General features: G+C 35.5%; 1 protein-coding gene across 1 annotated transcript; it reads right to left on the minus strand.

The window, feature by feature from the left end:
* Positions 1–86: 86 nt before the first annotated feature.
* LOC150093468 (uncharacterized) lies at positions 87–17742 on the minus strand. The gene is made up of 2 exons (XM_090413627.1): positions 17615–17742; positions 87–1367 (listed from the first exon to the last, which is right to left on the minus strand). The coding sequence occupies exons 1-2, from the start codon at positions 17740–17742 to the stop codon at positions 536–538; spliced, it is 960 nt and encodes a 319-aa protein (XP_090269753.1). The 3' UTR covers positions 87–535.
* Between the last annotated feature and the right edge of the window lie 3104 nt (positions 17743–20846).

Genomic DNA, 20846 nt, shown 5'->3' on the forward strand with positions numbered 1-20846 from the left:
AAAGGTTTTCTTTAGTCAGATAATAGCGTTTTTCGCGCTTTTTAAGGGACTGTAAAGCCGAAAACAGAGCTACACATGAGACAAGATTTCTCACCAGTATGTCTTTCCTAATTTCGAATTAAAATTCTCTTGAAGGAATGGATACACTGTTTCACTAAGTATGTGAAAACCTCTTGTTGCAAATTTCGAATGGCAACAGTTTCTCTCTAGTGTGAACATATTCGTGTCTTTTCAGGTTAAACAAGGCGAGGAATTTCTCGTAGCAGATTTTGCATCCAAAGGAGCAATATATGGTGTGCGTTTTAATGTGTTCTTTTTTTTAAGATAGCCTGATTCAGAAAATTCTTTGCCACATTTTACACGTAAAAAGCTTTTCATCAATCAGATGGTAGCGTTTTGAATGCTTTTAAGGGAATTCTATAGCCGAAAACCTAGCGCTACTCACGGGACTAGTGAAAGGATTCTCACCAGTGCACTCTTAGACTCTTATATGTATTTTCAGATCCCAATTGTTTGAACATTTCTAGCTGCAAATTTAGCTTAGTAAAGGTTTCTCACCAGTATGCACTCTTAGATGTCTTTTCAGACTCGAACTGCCAGAAAATTTCTTGTTGCAAATTTCGCATAGAAAAGGTTTCTCACCAGTATGCACTCTTAGATGTCTTTTCAGATTACAACTGTCTGAAAACCTCTGGTTGCAAATTTCGCAAAGAAAAGGTTTCTCACCAGTATGAATTCTTATATGTCTTTCGATACTCGAACTATTTGAAAACGTCTTGTGGCATATTTCACATAGAAAAGATTTCTCACCAGTATGAATTCTTCGATGCTTTTCCAGACTACAACTGACTGAAAACTTTTTGTTGCAAATTTCGCATAGAAATGGTTTCTCACCAGTATGAACTCTTAGATGACTTTTCACACTCGAACTATCTGAAAACTTCTTGTTGCAAATTTCGCATTGAAAAGGTTTCTCACCACTATGAACTCTTATATGTCTTTTCAGACTCGAGCTGCCCGAAAATTTCTTGTTACAAAGTTTGCATAGAAAAGGATTCTCACCACTATGAACTCTTAGATGTATCTTCAGACTCGAACTACCTGAAAACGTCTTGCTGCAAATTTCGCATAGAAAAGGATTCTCACCAGTATGAACTCTTAGATGTATTTTCAGATCCCAACTGTTTGAAAACTTCTTGTTGCAAATTTCACATAGAAAAGGTTTCTCACCAGTATGCACTCTTAGATGTCTTTTCAGACTCGAACTGCATGAAAACTTCTTGTTGCAAATTTCACATAGAGAAAGATTCTCAGCAGTATGAACTCTCAGATGTGTTTTCAGTTCCGAATTGTTTGAAAACTTCTTGCTGCAAATTTTGCATTGAAAAGGTTTCTCAGTAGTATGTACTCTTAGATGACTTTTTAGACTCGAACAATCTGAAAACTTCTTGTTGCAAATTTGGCATAGAAAAGGTTTCTCACCAGTATGAATTCTTAAATGTCTTTTCAGACTCGAACTCCCAGAAAATGTCTTGTTGCAAATTTCGCAGAGAAAAGGATTCTCATTATTATGAACTCTTTGATTTATTTTCAGATATGAACTGCCAGAAAACTTCTTGCTGCAAATTTCGCATAGAAAGGGATTTTCATCAGTATGCATTCTTAGATGTCTTTTCAGACGCGAACTGCCTGAAAAACAACTTGTTGCAAATTTCGCATAGAGAAAGATTGTCAGCAGTATGAACTCTTAGATGACTTTTCAGACTCGAACTGCCGGAAAACCTCGTTGCAAATTTCGCATGGAAACGGTTTTTCTCTGCTGTGAATTCTTTCGTGTCTTTTCAGATTAAACGAGTAGAGGAATTTTTCGTGACCGATTTCGCATGCAAAGGAGCTATCTGTAGTGTCTTTTCATGATAGCCTGATTCAGAAAATTGTTTGTCACTTTTTTGACAAGTAAAAGCTTTTCATCAATCAGATAGTAGCGTTTTTGGTGCTTTTCATGGGATTGCAAAGCCGAAAATGTACAGCTACACACACAGGACTAGTGAAAGGATTCACACCAGTAGACAGTCTTATATGACTTTTCAGACTCGGACTGTCTGAAAACCTCATGTTGCAAATTTCACATGGAAATGATTTCTCTTTGTTGTGAACTTTTGTGACTTCTCAGGTGAGGCTAGTCGAAGAATTTCTTTTAACAGATTTCGGATGTAAAAAACTAATCATCTTAAATGTGCCTTTTGATGTGGTTTTTATGATTGAGAATATTGTTTGCTACGTATTTTGTACGAAAAAACTTTTCAGTCAGTGCATTGAGATCTTGGTGTCTTTTAAGGGATCCATAGAGTTGAAAACGGAGCTACACATGATAATTGGAAAGGTTTTCTTCAGTGTGAGATCTGAGATGCTTTTAAGGCTGTCTATAGCCATGTGATTTCCTAGAAATTTCACACTCAAACGGCTTATCTTTCCCACGAACCGCTCTGAAACAAAAGCTTTCTTTTACCATAAAATGTTCTGTCACATATTTCATAAAAGGTTTCTCCTGCAAGTGAACACCAACTATTTGGCATGTTTCTGAGAGAGAGAGAGAGCAAATGTCTTGTGGCATATTTGGGATTAAAAAGGCCTCTCGTTCGTGAGAACGGAGTTTTAAGGAATGCCGTCGAGGAAAATGATTTGCTGCTCACATCACAAAAAACACGTCTTTCTCTGGTAGGAACTTTGCAGATTGATTTGTGATCGGCTGTATGCCTGGTAATTTAATCAGGAAATGTTTGTAGCGTTGCTGAAGTTCCACAAATTCAGCTCAAAGGAACTAAAATTTTTAGTTCTTTTGAGCTGAAGGAAAGAAGGAAAATTTTTTATTCGGAAAAACAAAAACGTTTCCCAGTATATGAGCCAGTTTTATATATTTTTGAAGACAGGACTGTAAGCGATATGTTTTCTTGCATTGTTTGCCCTTGAAACGGTGTTCTAATGCGCGAAGCACAAATTTGTGTATCTTCAAATAATATAAACTCGAAAACCACCTCACGCATATTTCACATGTCAACAGATTTTCATTGCAGTTCACTGTAGACTTGTACTTCTTCCGGTGCGTAAAATAATATAAGGTCTTGTAATTTTCACATGAAGACAGCTTCTCGACTGAGTGCGTTTTCAGATGCTGTCGAAGATTTGCTGAATCGAAAAATTCTGACGTCGTACAGAAGGAATGTTTTTCCTTCTTCCACGTGCATTTTCTGGTGCCATTTTAGGTTGTCATGAAGATGAAAGTTTTGCTACATTTTTAGCATGACTGTTTACCCCTGGAGTCTTACTATTCGATTGCTCTGAATTGTCCCGTGCGTTTTAAGTTGATCTGATCGCTTAAAGGATTTGTGGCATTCTTTGCACATAGATTTTTTTTTGTTTATCCGACTGATTATGTGCGTGTTCTGATGTCCGTTTAGATTATTCTGATATACAAACTACATCTTGAATGACGTACAAACGACATACTTTTCCTGATTTTCATCTCAGTTAAGATATTTCAATAGGAAATGTGATTGAACCGTCTTCACTGTTGCAGGAGGAAAATTACTAATTGCTTTTTGAATTTGGGTCGTCAATTTCATTTTCATTTTGATGCCTTTCCGTTACACCACTAGAAGTACAAACCTCTTCGGAATTATTTGATTTTTATTTCGCAAATCCAGCATGAAATGTTTCCTACAACTTAATAGTCTTCATACATTGCTGCTTATCAGCTTGGTTTTAATGCATTAGAAGGCAAAATGTCTCATGGCAGTAAACTTATTCACAATCTATAAAGAAAAACGATGTAATTAATGCTAAATTAAAACTCCATTTAGTAAATAAAATATTCTCAAAATATTATCTAATATTTAATCGCAATTAATATATGAATTTTAATCAAGAAATTTAATATTTTTAATGAATAGTGGAAAAAACATAACGGTAAAATTTACAGTGGAAAATAATAGATTATTATTGTTCTTTAAAATGATTGTGTTAACAAATCTGATTTTGTTTCCCAAATGCATCATGACAATATAATAAGCTGAGCAGAGAGCCATGAGATTATTATATTCTTAAGTTGAACATGTCCTCAGGAATAACACTAAGGAAGAAGTTAGTTATGGACGTACTTCTTGCACACATGGAAACTGTAACATAATGGTCAAAGTTTAAAAATGGCTTTTCACTCCAGGAGAGAATTTCTTAAAAATTCCACTTTATTCAGTTGGTCATGTGTGAATTATTACTAGACGAGCAATTGTGATTTACAGCTGTAGGTAGCATGAACAGCCATTCTTCTATTGATATTATTTCCTTCTTTACATCATTCTAAGGGATTATCTCTGTGGAAATGCAGAATTTCCTCCTCCTCCTGATCACCCTATTTTGGTTTTCCTCTTCCGATTAATGTAAACACTTCCGCTAAGGATGTATTTCGGCTGTCCTCTTCCTCTTTTCTAGGTTTCTTCCCTTCCAACACGTCTATAATCCATTCATTGTATCCTCATGTGTGCCAGATGATTGTCTTGAATACTTGACTCTTTTATTTCTTGCAAAATGTATTCGTTAGTTTTCTTTTCTCTATGTCTTTACTAATCTTACTTGTTTTAAATGATTTTGTTTCTTTAATACTTCGACCTCAACCACTCTACACTGTTTTTAAATCCTGTTGATTCTCAGCTAATACTTTCCTAGAAATCAAATATTAGCCATAACCTATCAAGCAGGAATCTGGGAAGACAAAATCTGCAGACAAAAAACAATTCTTACAATTTCAGCAGGTATTTCATGTTCTCTGCATGGTATGCGTCTTCAACTTATTCCTTCTTTCTCTCTTTCTACTATCTCTCTGTTACTAGTAACTTTACTCTTTTTTTTTTTTTTTAATCTCGTCCTGTGCATTTTTGTTTCGGGAAAGTCTGGAGGAGTGAGCAGCAATTATTCGATATTCCTTATCAGCACTTTTTTCACATTTTAGTTTATATTTAACTTCGTTGTTACTTTATCCAATTCTCCTTTGCTGTTTTCTTGAAACCTTCTTTAATTTTGCTTCTTCGCCTTCCTTGCTTTTCACAGATTTTCTTTTACTTGCCATTTTTTCGTTCTTCTACTAACTGAAGTAATACAAGGGTTTCGCAGTAGAAGTTTTGTGAATCTTAACACTTTGTGTGCTGATCTTTTATTTATTTCTTTAGGTTTTGAATAACTTGCAAGAGAAAACTAAACATAATTTATTACTTCATTATATTTCGCTCAATATGTCAAGGTTGTTCAGGGAGAAGACAGAAAAATTGGTAAAAACATTTAAATTCTCGATACAAGAATGATTCATACAGCATGTGTATAATATCACATGTGTGGGTCGCAGCTATCCAGTAGAAGGAAACACTATTAGAGTTAAGAGGCGTGGGAATAGATATATAATTAAGAAATATTAATAAATTCATTTAGAAATAAATAATTAAATTCATTTAGAAATAAATAATTAAATTCATTTAGAAATAATTACATAAAACATTAAAAATTACACCCAATTAACATAAATCATTTCTCGCAACTTACAAACAGGCATACAGTCTTTCCAATTAAGATTAGGACGGTCGCATAGAGCTTCACTTGATTAAAAAAAAAAAAAAAAATCAAATTTGAACTCCCTGTTGTGTAGCATCTTTTACGGTTCCAGCGAACTCTATATCTAGTGTCGATTGCCTGAATCTTCAAAATCCAAACATCTTATATAAGCATGATGTTCTTCGATTCTAATAGTATAAAAATGGCCAATCTCTCCATATAAGCAAATATGACAAGAACAGGGTGTTTCATAAACACCTGCCAATGATAAAGATGATAATATATCTTTGATAGGTTGTACAAAAAATACAACTTCTTGGCTGGCTGGTTTGAAGGTGATGCACAAATGATATCTGTGGAAGTTCCTTGCTGTTTGTTCAGATGTTCCTTTAAGGAAGAGAATGAGAATCCTTTTAACATTAGATTGTAATCTGGAAAGGGGCGATAACTATCAAATAATTTCTCTATCAAGGGCTCGCTCTGTCTATTAAGTAATAATGTTTCTTCCTAGTGGATAGATGCGATCGACACACGTGATATTATACGCATGCTGCACGACTCATACTTATATTCCGAATTTAAATGTTACCAGCTTTACTTGTCTTCTCCCTGAAAGAAGCTCATGATATATTTATTGAGCGAAATATATAGAAGTAATAAATTAAAATTAGTTTTCTTTTATATGTCAGAAGCCGGTATTTAAAAAAAAAATGTATATAGAATATTTAACACGTATGTCTCTATTAAACAATTTGCAAGTTAATTTTATTTATTTCATTGACGTTCAGTCTTGTCCACTGTTATTTATGCAATATCTTTTTGAAATTCATTTTTTATATAAGGGTTGCAGTATTTCAATATTCAATTTTATTCTCTGCATATTCAATGTATTTTCTCATTTTCTTGATATTTTGTCATAACGAATGTTCAGTCACTCTCTATTTCAGCTCCTTGATGCTATAGTATGATTTGAGTTCGTTTCGTATCAATTCTTGGCCAGTAGGTAATTAATCTGTTTTCGTGGAAGATCTTTTGGCGATTTCCATGTATAGCGTCTTCGTTTCGTTATTTCAAAAAGCGTATTGCCAACTATAGAGTCAATAATTTATAGAAATGTGAGTCATTTTCCTCTTACATTCTCCCAAATCCTTCTTTTATTTCATATTCAGTGAAATTTCACATCCTCTGCAACCACTACATTCAGTACAACAAAAAATTGCATTGTACTGACATATAAATAAGCATGTAGCAAGGACCACTTACAATCTCTAAAATTATCAAGCATTCTAAGATTCGTAGATCTAATATGAATCCACGCATGAATTATCACACTATGACCGAAAAGTGTATCTGTAAAAAAGAGTTTCGTTCGAAACCTTTATTTGTTAAGAGAAATGAAATGCTTTTGGCTTTTGAGCTTCTTGTAGTTAATGTTTACTGGAATAAAATACAAATGTTTCTCCAAAGCAAGTTTTAGAGATTCACGAGGGTCTCGAATACCTGTTGATAAGAGTTATTAACATTCATAATATAAAGAGTTTTATCTTTAAAACTAATCTGTGTTCATTATCAGTGGGCTGCATGTGGTGATACAATTATATTCCCCTTCCCGCGTGCTGTTTTTCATGTTGCTCCTACCTACGAAAAGCTAGAGAGAAGACAATCTGAAGTGGAACAGAAACAAATGCTTGGATACGAACAACAAGTGTTCTAATGCTTGAATCCTACCAGAGACATGAGGTCTAGACACCATAAAGATGTCGATTTAGCATTACACGTGGATGAGGATCTTCGTGAATGTTGCTCAATGGGAGAAGATTCACAACTCGATTGTTGTTTGAATGCTTACAGGACGAGCAACTTCAATAATACAGTTAGGTCTACTAGTGAGGAAGAGAAATGCCTGCTGTTCGGATATTCATGTGAACCACAGCAAGCATTGCAGAGCTATGGGAAGGGTATTTGCATTCAATGCGCAAGACCGCCCGAAGCAAGGTAAAGCATGATTCCAGTTACCGACCAGAATTGAACTGATTAAGTAGGTAGAGTACACATATGAAATGCTCTGTATACATAGCTGTATTAACTGTGATTGAACAGATTTAAAGCCGATGTTCTTTAAGATGAATGATGTCTATGTTTACGGAATTAAGATAAACACAACAAAAACAACAAAAAGAAAAATTAATAAGTGGTGAAAATGTGAAAAGAACCAACGACGATAGTCAAATAGATAGATAAAGCACGATTAAATTTAACTGAAGTCTGCAAACTTTTGCCATTTAAAGATATTATGGGATTCAACAACTTAAATTATAAAGATATACAGGAAGTGCATAATTTCGAACTAATCGAGGATTGCTGTAAGTTGGAATTCTTATGAAATATTATTTCTGTGAAATAGTAGTCAAGGCTTTCACATAATCAATTTCCAAAAAAGTATCGTACCAGAAGATACCTCGAACAGATGAGATTGAAGAAGAACACCAAGTGAGTATTTAGAAACTCAACTGATTAGTAATGGTCGTTTTCTTTACTTAGGCACAATACTTTTATTATCAAGTGTTTTACTATTTATTCGTATGAAGTACGAAAAAAAAACACGTCCAGTGCATTCATTGCCAGCCTAGGGATTCTGGCGCGCCGACGTAATTTTAAGTTGTTCATCCCTTGCCTTTTTAATGTACTTAACATTTCGAGGTTAAAAATCCAAACATATATTTTTATGTGAAATTGTACTTTGAAAAATACATATATTATCCTCCTACCTGGCCAGGACATCTATATCCGTCCAGTAAAATTAGACATGATGCATGCTGCCTGCTGAAAGAACATGGATAAATTTGTTCGTCATGTTTATTTGAATGCGCGATAGTCCTTGACACTTAAGAGAAAATTTAACTAGCTTAACTCGCGATCATAGCTGTCTCAGTTGCCTATAACAAGAAACGCAGTTCCTTGTTCTATGCTGGGTAACTGGACTATTAGTTATATTGGATACACTAGAAATACAGTATAGAAATTATTTTATCTTTGTTTTCTCCTCTTATTGTGCAATTTTTAGTACCAGAACAAAATCAGATATCCATCATACTTTCTTCACTTAAATACTGCATCACCTTGGAGAAGCACTGTCATTTTTAATTATTTCTTCTAATTTTGCCTAGTCACTTAGTCGGCAATACATTTTATTTGTTCTCGAAGAACTTAATTGAAAATTAAAAAAAAAAAAAAATCTAAATATTTTTGAAAGAAAAAAAAAACGGCCTGTTCACGTTCCAGATTTTGTTATTTTTATTTCTGTTCAAAATCAAATTTCTAAGGATACTTCACAGATTGCCTGAAGGATTCGCCTTGACCACTTTGCTTTATTGATAATAATAAGAAAATCTTTAATTATATCAAATGTGAAGCGTACATGCTGTGAAAAGTGTGAAATGAGAAATTAGAAGAAAGTAGACATTCATAACTCATTTACTACGAGTGGTTTTGTCAGCGGTAGGATGGTTGGAATTCTTCCAAACAAACAAACATAAAATTTTAATAAATTCCGTATAGGACATGTCTCAGATAATTTCATCATATGTATATTTATTTACGCTGCTTCCACCCAAGAACGGTTAACAACGTGGCATGCATATTTCCATACATAATAGTAGTGCAAGGTAAAATCAAAAGTAAAGTTCAAACCTTATTTATTGCAATAAATTTTGCTTGATAGCATTTTTTTTCCAGAATATTTTAAAACAACTGTTTAACACAAGCGCGGAATAGGGCAGGTAGTCTCCCCACCCTAAAAAAAAAAGAAAGAAAAGAAAAGCTGAACGCTTCTGCAAACACATGCACTATTTTTTGTAAAAAAAAATAACTTTTTGATAATAAAATTGAAATTGTGGTTATTACAAATTAAGAAATTATTTTAAATAAATATTGTATCAGACACTATAAGAAATCTCGGAATTTCTATTTTGAATATAATTGAAAACAAAATAAGCCTGCTGATGTATTACGCACTACTGCTTGAGGCTCTTTAGTAACACTTCTAAAGAAGTCGGCTTTCTTTCGCAGCAGCTTTTAGCTTTTAAAAACAGCTAAGGAAATTATTGTTAAGACAAAAGTTATTTCCAAGCAGTAAAACTCGTCATGTTTGGAATTGTTTTAAGAAAAGGAAAAAAAAAAAAAAACGAACACTATTGAACTTTCTTTTTTCGTTCCATAGATGTAAACTATTTTTAAATGATGAAAATATAGAATATAGAATAGAATTTCTAAAACTTAGAAATAATGTCCACAAACAGCTGAACAAATGATTGTAGAGTGCAGAATAAAAAGTTGGGAATTAGAAGTATCTGCTTCGGTGGTTGCATCAATATTACTGGCTTACTTCTTTTATCAAACAGTAAAATGAAGTAATATTGAATACTGTCTGTGAAAACTTTCAAATCACTAGAAAAGTAAGAGTAGTTATTTATAATTTAGTTCAAGGAGTAACATTCTTTGAATTGTAAAGTCATAGGTTAAATTTTGAATATACTTACCTCCGTAAGAAAGAAGTACACATTCGTGATGTGTTTATCAGTCAACAATTCGAACAATTCGATGATTTACAAACATAGAGCCGGATACACGTGCGCACCTGACGTCATAAAAAGAAATTCAGTAGTATAGTAAGGGCGCCCCCTGTAAACCGACACCCCGGGCGAACTCTCGGCTTGTCTAGTGTTTCCACCAGCCCTAGACTACACAAACATGACCTGAAATATCCTGGCGCTTAACGAATTTGGTGAACTGCAATAAATTTTATTTTGACCAGACGGAAAAGTCCATCGAATTACGTCTTGAAGAACATAAAAGTGACGTCACAGTATATGAGTTGGTGCTCTGTCAAACCATACCTGTTGAATGAGTCCTGCATGTAAAAAAAAAGTCGGTAGTGTAAGGACGCCCTCTGGAACGATCACCCCGGATGAATGCTTGGCTCGTCCTAGTGCTTTCGCTAGATCTATACTATGCATAGCGAAAAACAACTTGCAGTTTTTGCAAAATGTTATTAAAAGTCGCAGTATTTGTTGCAATATATTTAGTGCATATCCACATTTAATAAAGGTTAATATTAAATGTGGTTTTATTTTATTTTTCTACTCACTTCAGCGCTCTTTGAAGAAGACACCCCGATGTGACGCATCACCTGCTTAACGTGTAAACCGGATCTGTAGTTATGCGCAACATCTATATACAGTGGACCGTCACCGAAAGAAATGCGATCTCAAAAACTTCAGTTATGCGCAACATCTATATACAGTGGACCGTCACCGAAAGAAATGCGATCTCAAAAACTTCACCCATAAAAATAAGTCAAACAAACAAAAAAATAAATAAAATAAAAAATAAAAATATCATAAAAAAACCAACTAAACATCATATATAAACACTAATTATTACAAAAAAAAAAAAAAAATTCACATCTGCTTCACCAAACATCCAAGGCCTACACAGCAATATAAACCATGTGTACCACAATCTACGGTCGTCTTAATCAGAATTACTGTTCCTGTCAAAACCCCAACTTCCAACCTCAACTGCTACTGTCCACTCCAACTTCTCGGACTAGCCATTACACAGCTCTTTTCATCACAAGGGCAGCACCTGTGCACTCAACAGAACCGACACACCATGCCAGAGTGGAAATCCTTAATTAGCTACTGTTGATCTGCCGTGGCTCAAAATTTCTCTAACAAATCAAAATGCACTTTTCATATGCTCTCTATCGCTCTCCAAAGTGTCAACCGCTCTGTCTAGAGCTGTAACCTCTGCCGTCGCAAACCGCAATAGTAATGCCATCCTTCTTGGAGACTTAAAATCCACAAATTGAATTGGCCCCAGTTTCTCCGGTGTTTTGGATCAAGCAGGCAGAGATGTTATGTTTGCCATCACCAATGAATACCTCAGATCATCAATCTACTTACCAGAATACCTGACAACCCCTCCAATTTGCCAACACAATTCACTTCTTCATAACAAGCTCCTTTCCAGGTATACTGTGCTTGCCAGTTCTTCTCTTTGTACATACAAGATTGCCATCTGGTAGGAACTCCATGAATTCTAATCCTCCCTCTCTCCCCTGGATCATCTACAGCTTCAGCTCTTCTGATCAAAACACCAGCTCAGACTGAATAACAGAAATCATCCTCACAGGAATGAAGGCTTTCATCTCATATTCCACTCCACATTCTAAGCCACCATAATGTCTGGTGCTCAAAAAAAAAAAAAAAAAAAAAAAAAAAGTGAATAAATACTGTAAAAAAAATATCTCTGCATATCGCGAATGGGTCAAGACGAAATCTTCTGTTGCCCAATCTGCCTGTACTATAGTTCGCAACAGTCGTAAAAGAATCATCACCAAATCGAAGTTAAACTCTGAACGGGTCAAATGCTGCAAACTCGCCTCCTGCCAAATGGCAGTCGGTCTTTCTGGTCTGTTACCAAGCCTATTGAGAGCAATAGCCTTCTTAACAATAACCCCCAATAGCAAAATGCAGTCTTATTAATGATTTTTTAAACTGGGATAATCACTTACTTATCCCTGTTGTCAGTGTGTTCTTCAACAACAATATCACCAGATGTGATTTTTGGCAACCCCTTTGCAATATGCCCTCAAAAGTTCTCTGTCCACAATAACTCCCATGACCCTTGCCTCATCAACTTCTTGCAGTTCAGTTCCATTAATATACCAAACAGCATATGAGCTCATCCTCCCTAAGTGTCCTTACACATACACCATCACCTTACACTTAGCCACGTTAAACTGACAGCCTTTTACCTTAGTCCATACTGTCAGTCTTTTAAATTCATTCTGCAAGATATCTACATCATCTGAATGGACTATCGCTCTTCCCAATTTTGCGTCATCAGCAAAAACAAGTGGATATTTCCTTTCGATTATTTCCAATATTAGTAATGTAGAAATTAAACAACAGAGGACCAAGCACTGAGCCCTGAGGGACATTAGTCACCCGCCTTCTTCTGGACTCAGCTCCATAAAAAACTCTTTGATATCTATCCACCAGCCACCCTCTATTATGGTCATATTCTTTCATTAGTATAATAGTAAATGAAATAAATTGTGTTCTTCTCTTTGTAGATTAGTGTACATTAAAACAAAACGCAACTTTTATTTTATTTGATATATTATAAATTTCATTTTTCTTATTGAGCACTTCAAAGTTGAATAAAAATTTATGCACATCATATCAGGCCAAGCGCAACACTGACTCCAAGTTCTTTCTTACCAGGGTCATCATACGCACTGGCCATCTTCGTCGACGTGGTTGGTGAGCCACAGGCAGCTCACCAACCACGTGGCCTTTGCTTTTTCGGAAGTTATTTGTTCGTGTTGCGGGCGCATCCATTTTGCAATAAATGAAAATTTTCTGTCTTAGATACTATATGTATGCTGCTTGTGTTCGTTCCGTTTTGATGCATGTTAGATTTCAATTTTCCACTGTATGGAAACCGATGGCTACTATATAACCCACTACATCCATAATAGTAATAAGATGTTGTGAACATGCGGCAGATAGTGTGTCGGCTGCAATTTCCCTCCAGCGAACTTACCTTAACATTACGTATGATACGGCCGCTTGGTTTACAGGCTTTATGTGTGGTGGCAGTATGTAGAAAACGAGAAGCCAATACGCTTAATTTTTGTACGTTATTTGTGTTATGTTGGTTTAATTGATATCCATTCCAGTATGCATATACGTACGTACACTTCCAGAATGGATAAACGAACATCTAGCAGGCATTATTCAACTAGCGAACCGTTTACCTCCACCAGAATTGTACGTCACCTTGACGTTAATGCATAACCTCTATTTCTTCCAGTAATGTCACATCCGGCTGAGAACGGAGACGAGGTGCCCTCTCACGCAGTTATGCGTCCGCTGAGATCTCCAGTCCACTGCCATGTTAACGAAATGACTGTTTGGAAGGAAAGAGTCCGATTTTTGAAATGGAATAATTCAGAATGTGCTGATGATCTATAATTTTCTTTAAATGCGCTATTATAATTAAAAGTTGAGGGACTACGTGATAAACAAAATTTTAAATTTAATGAAATTTCGTAGCTGCACTGGTATCAGGGCTATGGAAGTTTGCATGCATTTCCACTTCGGTTTTTTTGTCTTATGATATTTTCCTGCAAGACTTTCCCTCGGCCTTGCGCAGTAAAAATGACAGTTATTGTTACAGTCAGAGTTTACGCATCTTATAATAGTCTTGTTATCAACGGCTATTTTCTCGCATACTTTGCAGGGTATCGCATTTCTAGGATTAGCACTCCCCTCATACGTACGTCAGAAGGTTACTGCAATACTCGAGTTGAAAGTCTTTTTCATACACTGGTAGAATACGATAAGGGACACATAATTATCAATTATATCACTATAGGATAGTTGATAAGACATGACACAAGTAAAATTTACTTACTAATTCGCAATTAACCACTTTATAAATGTATAAATCGGGAGAGAGACACTTTTCATAGCGCCTCACTAATAATGTGCTTCACGATGCTTAAATTGAGGACTTCATTACATTCCTGACAAACGACATCGACTTGTTTATTCCACTGCTATGCGCGACACCTCTCGGAATTAAATTTAATCGGAGGCAGAACAGTAATGTAATATAAAGGGAAAACAAATATGTATAATGTGAAGTGATTAATTCCTCGATGTTGGATTAGTATTGTCTCCTCGATGTAATTGAAGTGGAAGATCTTGAAGAAACTGGTGATAGGAATAATTGCACTTTCATTTTTCGCGTGTTCGGGATGGTCTGAAATTCCATCATTTACCAGAGGGCAGGTGAGAGAACAAGAAATCGTTTCCTATATTACTCGAACTCTAGCGAAATTGACGATTAAAATTCGTCAAAATTCAGTGAACAAAAATTACCGAATTGTGAACTGTTTATGCAAATTCTTTACATAAATAATTCTTACATAATTTCTTATTCATAATAAATTTAAATTTGGATTATAAGACTGTTCGAAATTAGCATAAACTTGTTTGTAGTTATGAATTCTTTTGAAGAATTCATAACTACAAACAAGAAATGACTTGTTTATTATATTGTTGTGCAACATCTATACAATGGACCACAACCCAAAGAAAATGTGATTTTATTGAGGATCTCAAAAATTCTCCCACAAAAGTAGTTAAAAACCCTAAAAAGCAAAACAAAAAATCCGACATTAAAAAGACATTACATATCCAAGAAAACAATCCAACAATACTAATTCTTCAAAAAAAAAAAAAAAAATCAGCTAATGCCTATTTGTTCCCGCATAGGGAGTAGGCGGGGCCGTTTACCCTATCTAATGTTAACACTAATTCTTACCTTCACCAAATATCCGTGGCCTAAATAAAGAGCAATACAAATGACGTGTTCTAAGGGGCGATTGAGGAAGGGGAAACCCACACGAATAAATAAATAAACGATGTGCGCCACACCTATGGTCATCGAATACAGAATTACTATTCCTATCAGGAATCCAACTGGCAAGCTCAACTGCAACTGTCCACCTCTACTGTCCCAACTACTGATTAAACAGCTCGTTTTGTCACAAGGGCTGAACTTGAGCATTCACCAGAACCGACATCCAATGCAGACTGGAAATCCTGGATTCGCTACCATCTGATCTGCCTTAGCTCAAAATTTCTGTACCCAATCAACCTTTTCTTTTCGTATGCTCTCTTATCGCTCTTCAAACTCAGTCAACCACTGTAACCTGTTCAATTATCTCTTTTTAAAGGTGAACTTTCTACAGTTGAAACACCATAATAGTGAAATTATCTTTCTTGAATACTTCCAACTCCACATCTCATATTGGCTCGCCTCCAGTGTCACTGATGAAGCAGGCATGGATGTTTAAGCGTGTTTTCACCAGCAATATCCACGAATGGCTCAAGACGAATCTCCTGTTACCCACTCAGCCAGTTCTACAGCTCGGAACAGATCATCAATTTTCCTACCAGAATACCTTACAATCTCCCCACCTCTAATTTGCCAACACACTTGACCTCTTCCTAATAAGCTCCCATCCAGGTATCCTGGATGGGAGCTTATTAGGTCAAGTGTGGTTAACTGCCAACCACAGGTTGGCAGTTATTCTCTTGGTAAATCGTCACTATAAGGGTGGTATCTTATAGGACATTCATGAATTCTATTCCTCTCTCCCCTTGGTTCATCTACTGCTTCACTTCTTCTTAACAAAACACCTGCTCAGATCCCAATAACAGAAATTATCTTCATAGGAATGAAAGATTTCATCTCTTATTCCACTCCAAATTCTTGCCACCATCAATGCCTTGGTTCTTCAAAAATGTGTCAATGCTGTAAAAGAAAATCCTGTGCTTACCAAGAATGGCTCAAAATGAAGTCTCCTGTTGACATTCTACTTGCAATACAGCTCTCATCAATTGTAAAAGAACATTCACCAAGTGCACATCAGATTTTGAAAGGGTCAAATGTTGAAAACTGGTCTTCTGCACAAATGGCATTCCCTTCATTTGGTCCCTAGCCAAGGCCAAATGGGTGCAACTTCTGCCCACTGTGGTTTTCTCTACTTTCACATCTGGATGGCACTGTAGTTAGCTCACCTGAAGACAAGATCAAACTACTGACATCATTCAACTCTTCCAATTCCTGCACTGATGACCAGAAGAAAGTTCCCTTAACTCCATCAACAAGAGCTCCGTGCATGCCTTCCATACTCTTATGACAAAAAGAAATCCCAAGAATCTTTAATAACATGAACACACACAAGGAATCTGGACCTGATGGTATCCCACCTATTGTTAAATAATTGTGCCCCAGAACTACCACATATCCTGTATCGCTGCTTCAATCTATCCAATGCGGTTGCCATTTAAACTACAACAAGTTCACCCCAAAGAAATGTGATAAAAGTGAACCGATGATTGCTTTCACTTCTGCTCTCTAAAATTATGAAGGTGATCAACAACCAAGTTTTGAATCACCTAGACATACACCAACTAATCAGTGATCATCAGTATGGATTCTGCTGCTCACGATCTAGAGCTGATCTTTCTTTCTTTCACTGTTCCGCTGTGGACTCAGACAATAGATACATTTGGAGAAACTCACATAGTTCCTCTTGACATTTCAAAGGCATTTGATTGAGCTTAGATCAGGAGAGTTCTTAACAAAATGCTATCCTATGGTCTACCTTCCTCACGATGCAACTGGATCACTAAATTTCTCTTTGTTCACTCACTACATGGTATGGTGGACAATTTATTCTCTTCAGATTTCTCAACAATGTGGGAGTACTCCAGGGTTCTAATCTTTCACCCACTTTCTTACTCTTGTATATATATATAAATGAATAGGTCTCAGATTTCCAATACTTCCATAGCTTTGCCGATGACAGTACACTGCCTTCTTCCTTTTCATTCGACAACCCTTGTAGTGCTCAAGTATTAGCATCCTCAACATCTACCATGACCAGTGACATGAACTCTATATATCTGAAAATAGTGTGGGTTCGACGGCCGATTTTTGAGTTTACGGGACGAAAAACCCGCTAGCCCATGCCAGAGATCGACTAACTCTGGAACTGGTCGAGAAAAGGCTTAGAAAAACTTCCTCTAGTCGGCGACTAGATTCGAAGGCCTTTCGTCGTGCGGTCAAGCGCTGTAGAGCGCAAACGCCACTTCTACTGAGCTACACAGGTTCTTCACACAAAATCTCAATGGGGTTTAAATCTGGTAAGTTTATCAGCCATTGATTTTCCTTTCTTTGAAGCCATCTACAAGCGCTATTGGAAGTGACAAGAAGCTGAATCTTGCTGAAAAATGAAATCACCATCATATAAATTTTTAAGTGCTTTCTGTTACCAGCATCAGAAGATTTATCTGATGGCGATTTCCTTTTTCACCAAGATGGTACACTTTGGAATTGACTCATTCATTCACAATACATGGCCTACCTGGACCGTCCGTGGTCACACAAGCTCTTGGCCATGACAGAGGTGCTGCAAATTTCATCAAACGTTTCAGCATTCTTTATCAAATGCTTCTTTTTTAAGACGCCAAACGGGTATCCTTTGATGGCCATGTAGTATCTTAGAAAGTTTTAAGTGTAATTTTGCTATATTTTACACTGCACCACATTCTTTACTCAAAGAACAAAGGAAATTATCATTTTACATAGTGCTATACAACCTCAATGCTTTAGTATCAACTTCTGCAACATCAGTGATTACCTAATTTAACGTGTGAACTGTGAATCTCTGTTAAAGCTCGCGTGTCCGCCCCGTTATCGAATTCTTGTTTCCACGAAATTTTAATATCTAAATTTAAATCTTTTAGTCTAAGAGGTGCCAGGATAAAATCTTCAGACTTTGAGAAATTTAGTTCTGTTCTTTCCGTTTCTACTTTTCTCTTTTCTTTTTCCGCTTTTCTTTTTTTTTTTTTTTTTATTGTATTTGAAGCTACGTATATCTTTTTTCATCCCCATTATGACAAAAAATAAATAAATAAAATAAAGTATCTATTGAACACAAATTTGTCAAGACAAAAAGTAATTGTAAATAAAATTAATAATTCCTTAAAAGAAATGCATAAATTCTCCTTTGATTTGTAAAGCCATAGATTAAATTTCGAATCTACTTGCCTCAGTGTGAATTAACTACACATTCACGGTGTGTTTAGCAATCAAAATTTTGACGATTTACGAAACCACGCATGAGGTCTATTCCTCAAAGATCGCCTAAATGTCACTTCGTAATAGAGATTAAGCCGGATACATGTACTCGCCTCAGGTCCTAACCGGCGAATGCATGCTGCATATAATAAAGAAAGTCAGTAGTGTAAGGTTCAATTTGTTATACGATGCTGGCGAGCTCCAGACTCAATTGCTTCTGCCAACTCTCTATCAAAATCTATATATCAAAAAAAATTGCAGTTTTTACTAAATGTTACTAAAATTAGCAGTATTTAATACAATCTATTTAGTGCATATCCACATTTATTTAATGTGGATATGCGCTAATATTAAAACATGTTCTTATTTTATTCTTCCTACTCATTTCAGCGGCCTTTGAAGGCGGCGCCGCGATGCATCATCTGCTTACCGTGTTATGCCGACCCTGCACAGAAACAATTTCATCACATAAAAGTAGCTTTTTCCAGTCCTCTTGACCCTACAAAGTCTTTGCTTACACCATCGCATTCTAGTCGCCTTTTGCTTGAAAGTCATGAAGGGCTTCGTCTTAGGCACACGTGATTTAAGACCCAATTTTTGAATTTGTCCCAACATCGCAGATTTAGACACATTCTCACCTAGTTCTTGCCATCGCCTATGAAAATACCTCACGCTTTAGAAACGGTTTTTACTCGACATTCTTCAAACACCTCTCTCTCATCTATTGATGTAGTTATTACCATTCGATCGCTTCAACAGCAGTCGAAAGGTAATAATTAAGTTTGAAATTTCGTTATTATTTTAGTAATAAGTAGAGGTAATAACGAAAGGTTTGTGAACTCCGGCGATTAGAATACTATTTTAATACTCTACTCACGCTTGCTTGACTGCATATAAATTCCTTAGCTAAAATCTGTGGAGTTTGGCCTTCAAACAGAGACACAGTACGAAACTTCTTAGCTTCCGATATGTCACTCGTTTGATCCCTGTTTAGCAAACGATTCCTCACACACTATTCATCCCGCAGCTTAGAAATAAATGCTATTTCTATGCTCTTCTCAAAACCGATCGAAGAAATTTGGAATATTTAATACTTTGAATCACATTAAATTTCCAATGTTTTGAATGTTTTCAAATAAACATTATCTTGTAATTTAAATTATATGTATATATTTTTATGAAGAATTGAATGACTAGAACGGAGATTTAAGTAAAAAGGTTTTAATATGAAAACTACTAGTTTCGGCCTGTAACAGCTTTCATCAGGTGACATAAAAGAAAAAACACTGAATGTTAAAAGACTATGAACAACATAGTCTCTATACATAATTAGCATGAAAACGTTGTAGTTGTATTTAAAGCTGTTCTTTCGTTTGTTGCATTGTTGGGAGACTGCGTGCTTGCAGCATCACGTGAACGCCAGTACATGATTACAGCTGAATGACTACCTGGGAACTTGTAGCTCCCAGATAGTAATTAAATATAACTACAATGTTTCATGCTAATTATGTATAGAGACTCTCTATGTTGATAGTCTTTTAACCTTTAGTGTTTTTCTTTCTTTTATAATGTCACTTGAAGGCTGTTGCAGGCCGAAACTAGTAGTGTTTTTATTAAAACTTTTTTTACTTAAATCTCAGTTCGAGTCATTCAATTCTTCATAAAAGTATGTTAACCAAGTTAATGATCATTCTTTCATATATATATATATATATATATATATATATATATATGAAAGAATGGTTATATATTGTACCAAGTAAGTAGATTTAGACGATGCTAATGAATATTTTGTAATAATTATTCTTTGCAATAAAGTAGAATTGCAAATCATTCAACACATTTTCTTTGAATATTCTAATTTATTGATGGAGGTGTGGAACCTGTGGGTGACTTAAGTAGTGACTGTTATGTTTATAACAATCACTACTTAACGTAGTTGAATGAAGACAGTCTGCTTATGTGACATGCTATGGTTATTTGGTTAGGATTGAAGTAGTGAACAGCGCAACTGGAGTTTTAACTTTAGTACTTTGCAGTCAGTTTGAGAGGGGTATTTTCATGTCTTTCCATAAAACCAGTTTTATTATTTTATAATGCAATGATTTTAATATATATTAATAAATGAAATGTCTGAAATTTTAATAATTGACCTTATCAAATGTTTCCATATGAAAATTTTGAAACGTTCTATTGAAACTCATTCTATACTTTTTGCCAATGCAAGTTATAATAATGGCCAACACTTCTTCGAATGGTTCTGCTGCACTTAAAAAGTTGGATCGTCTACGAAACCATGTGGGGGGAAGAAAAATTTGCATACAGATAGAGCATCATGAGAGAAATAAATGAGAAAAGAATTGAATTTAAAGTGATTATAAATTAGGTAAATCGCTGTCACAAATATCAGAGAATACTCTGATCAGTTCATTTAGGTTAAGTTTCCTAAAGGAAGTTGAAAGTAAAATTTCCGTGAACAAAAGTCGTGGAGATAAGTACAAGTCTTATTTTGAAGT

Source organism: Typopeltis vanoorti, chromosome 24 (assembly GCF_054136105.1).
Source record: "Typopeltis vanoorti isolate ZY-2024b chromosome 24, IOZ_Tvanoo_1.0, whole genome shotgun sequence".
Classification (NCBI taxonomy): Eukaryota; Metazoa; Arthropoda; class Arachnida; order Uropygi; family Thelyphonidae; genus Typopeltis; species Typopeltis vanoorti.

Bases quoted from the DNA above. Each gene is read 5' to 3' on its own strand.
- LOC150093468 (XM_090413627.1), bottom strand. From the start codon at position 17,742: ATGGCCATCAAAGGATACCCGTTTGGCGTCTTAAAAAAGAAGCATTTG. The intron at 1,368-17,614 runs GTAGGCCATGTA...CAAAATTTGCAG, and splicing joins TGTGACCACGGACGGTCCAG to CAAGAAGTTTTCAAACAATT.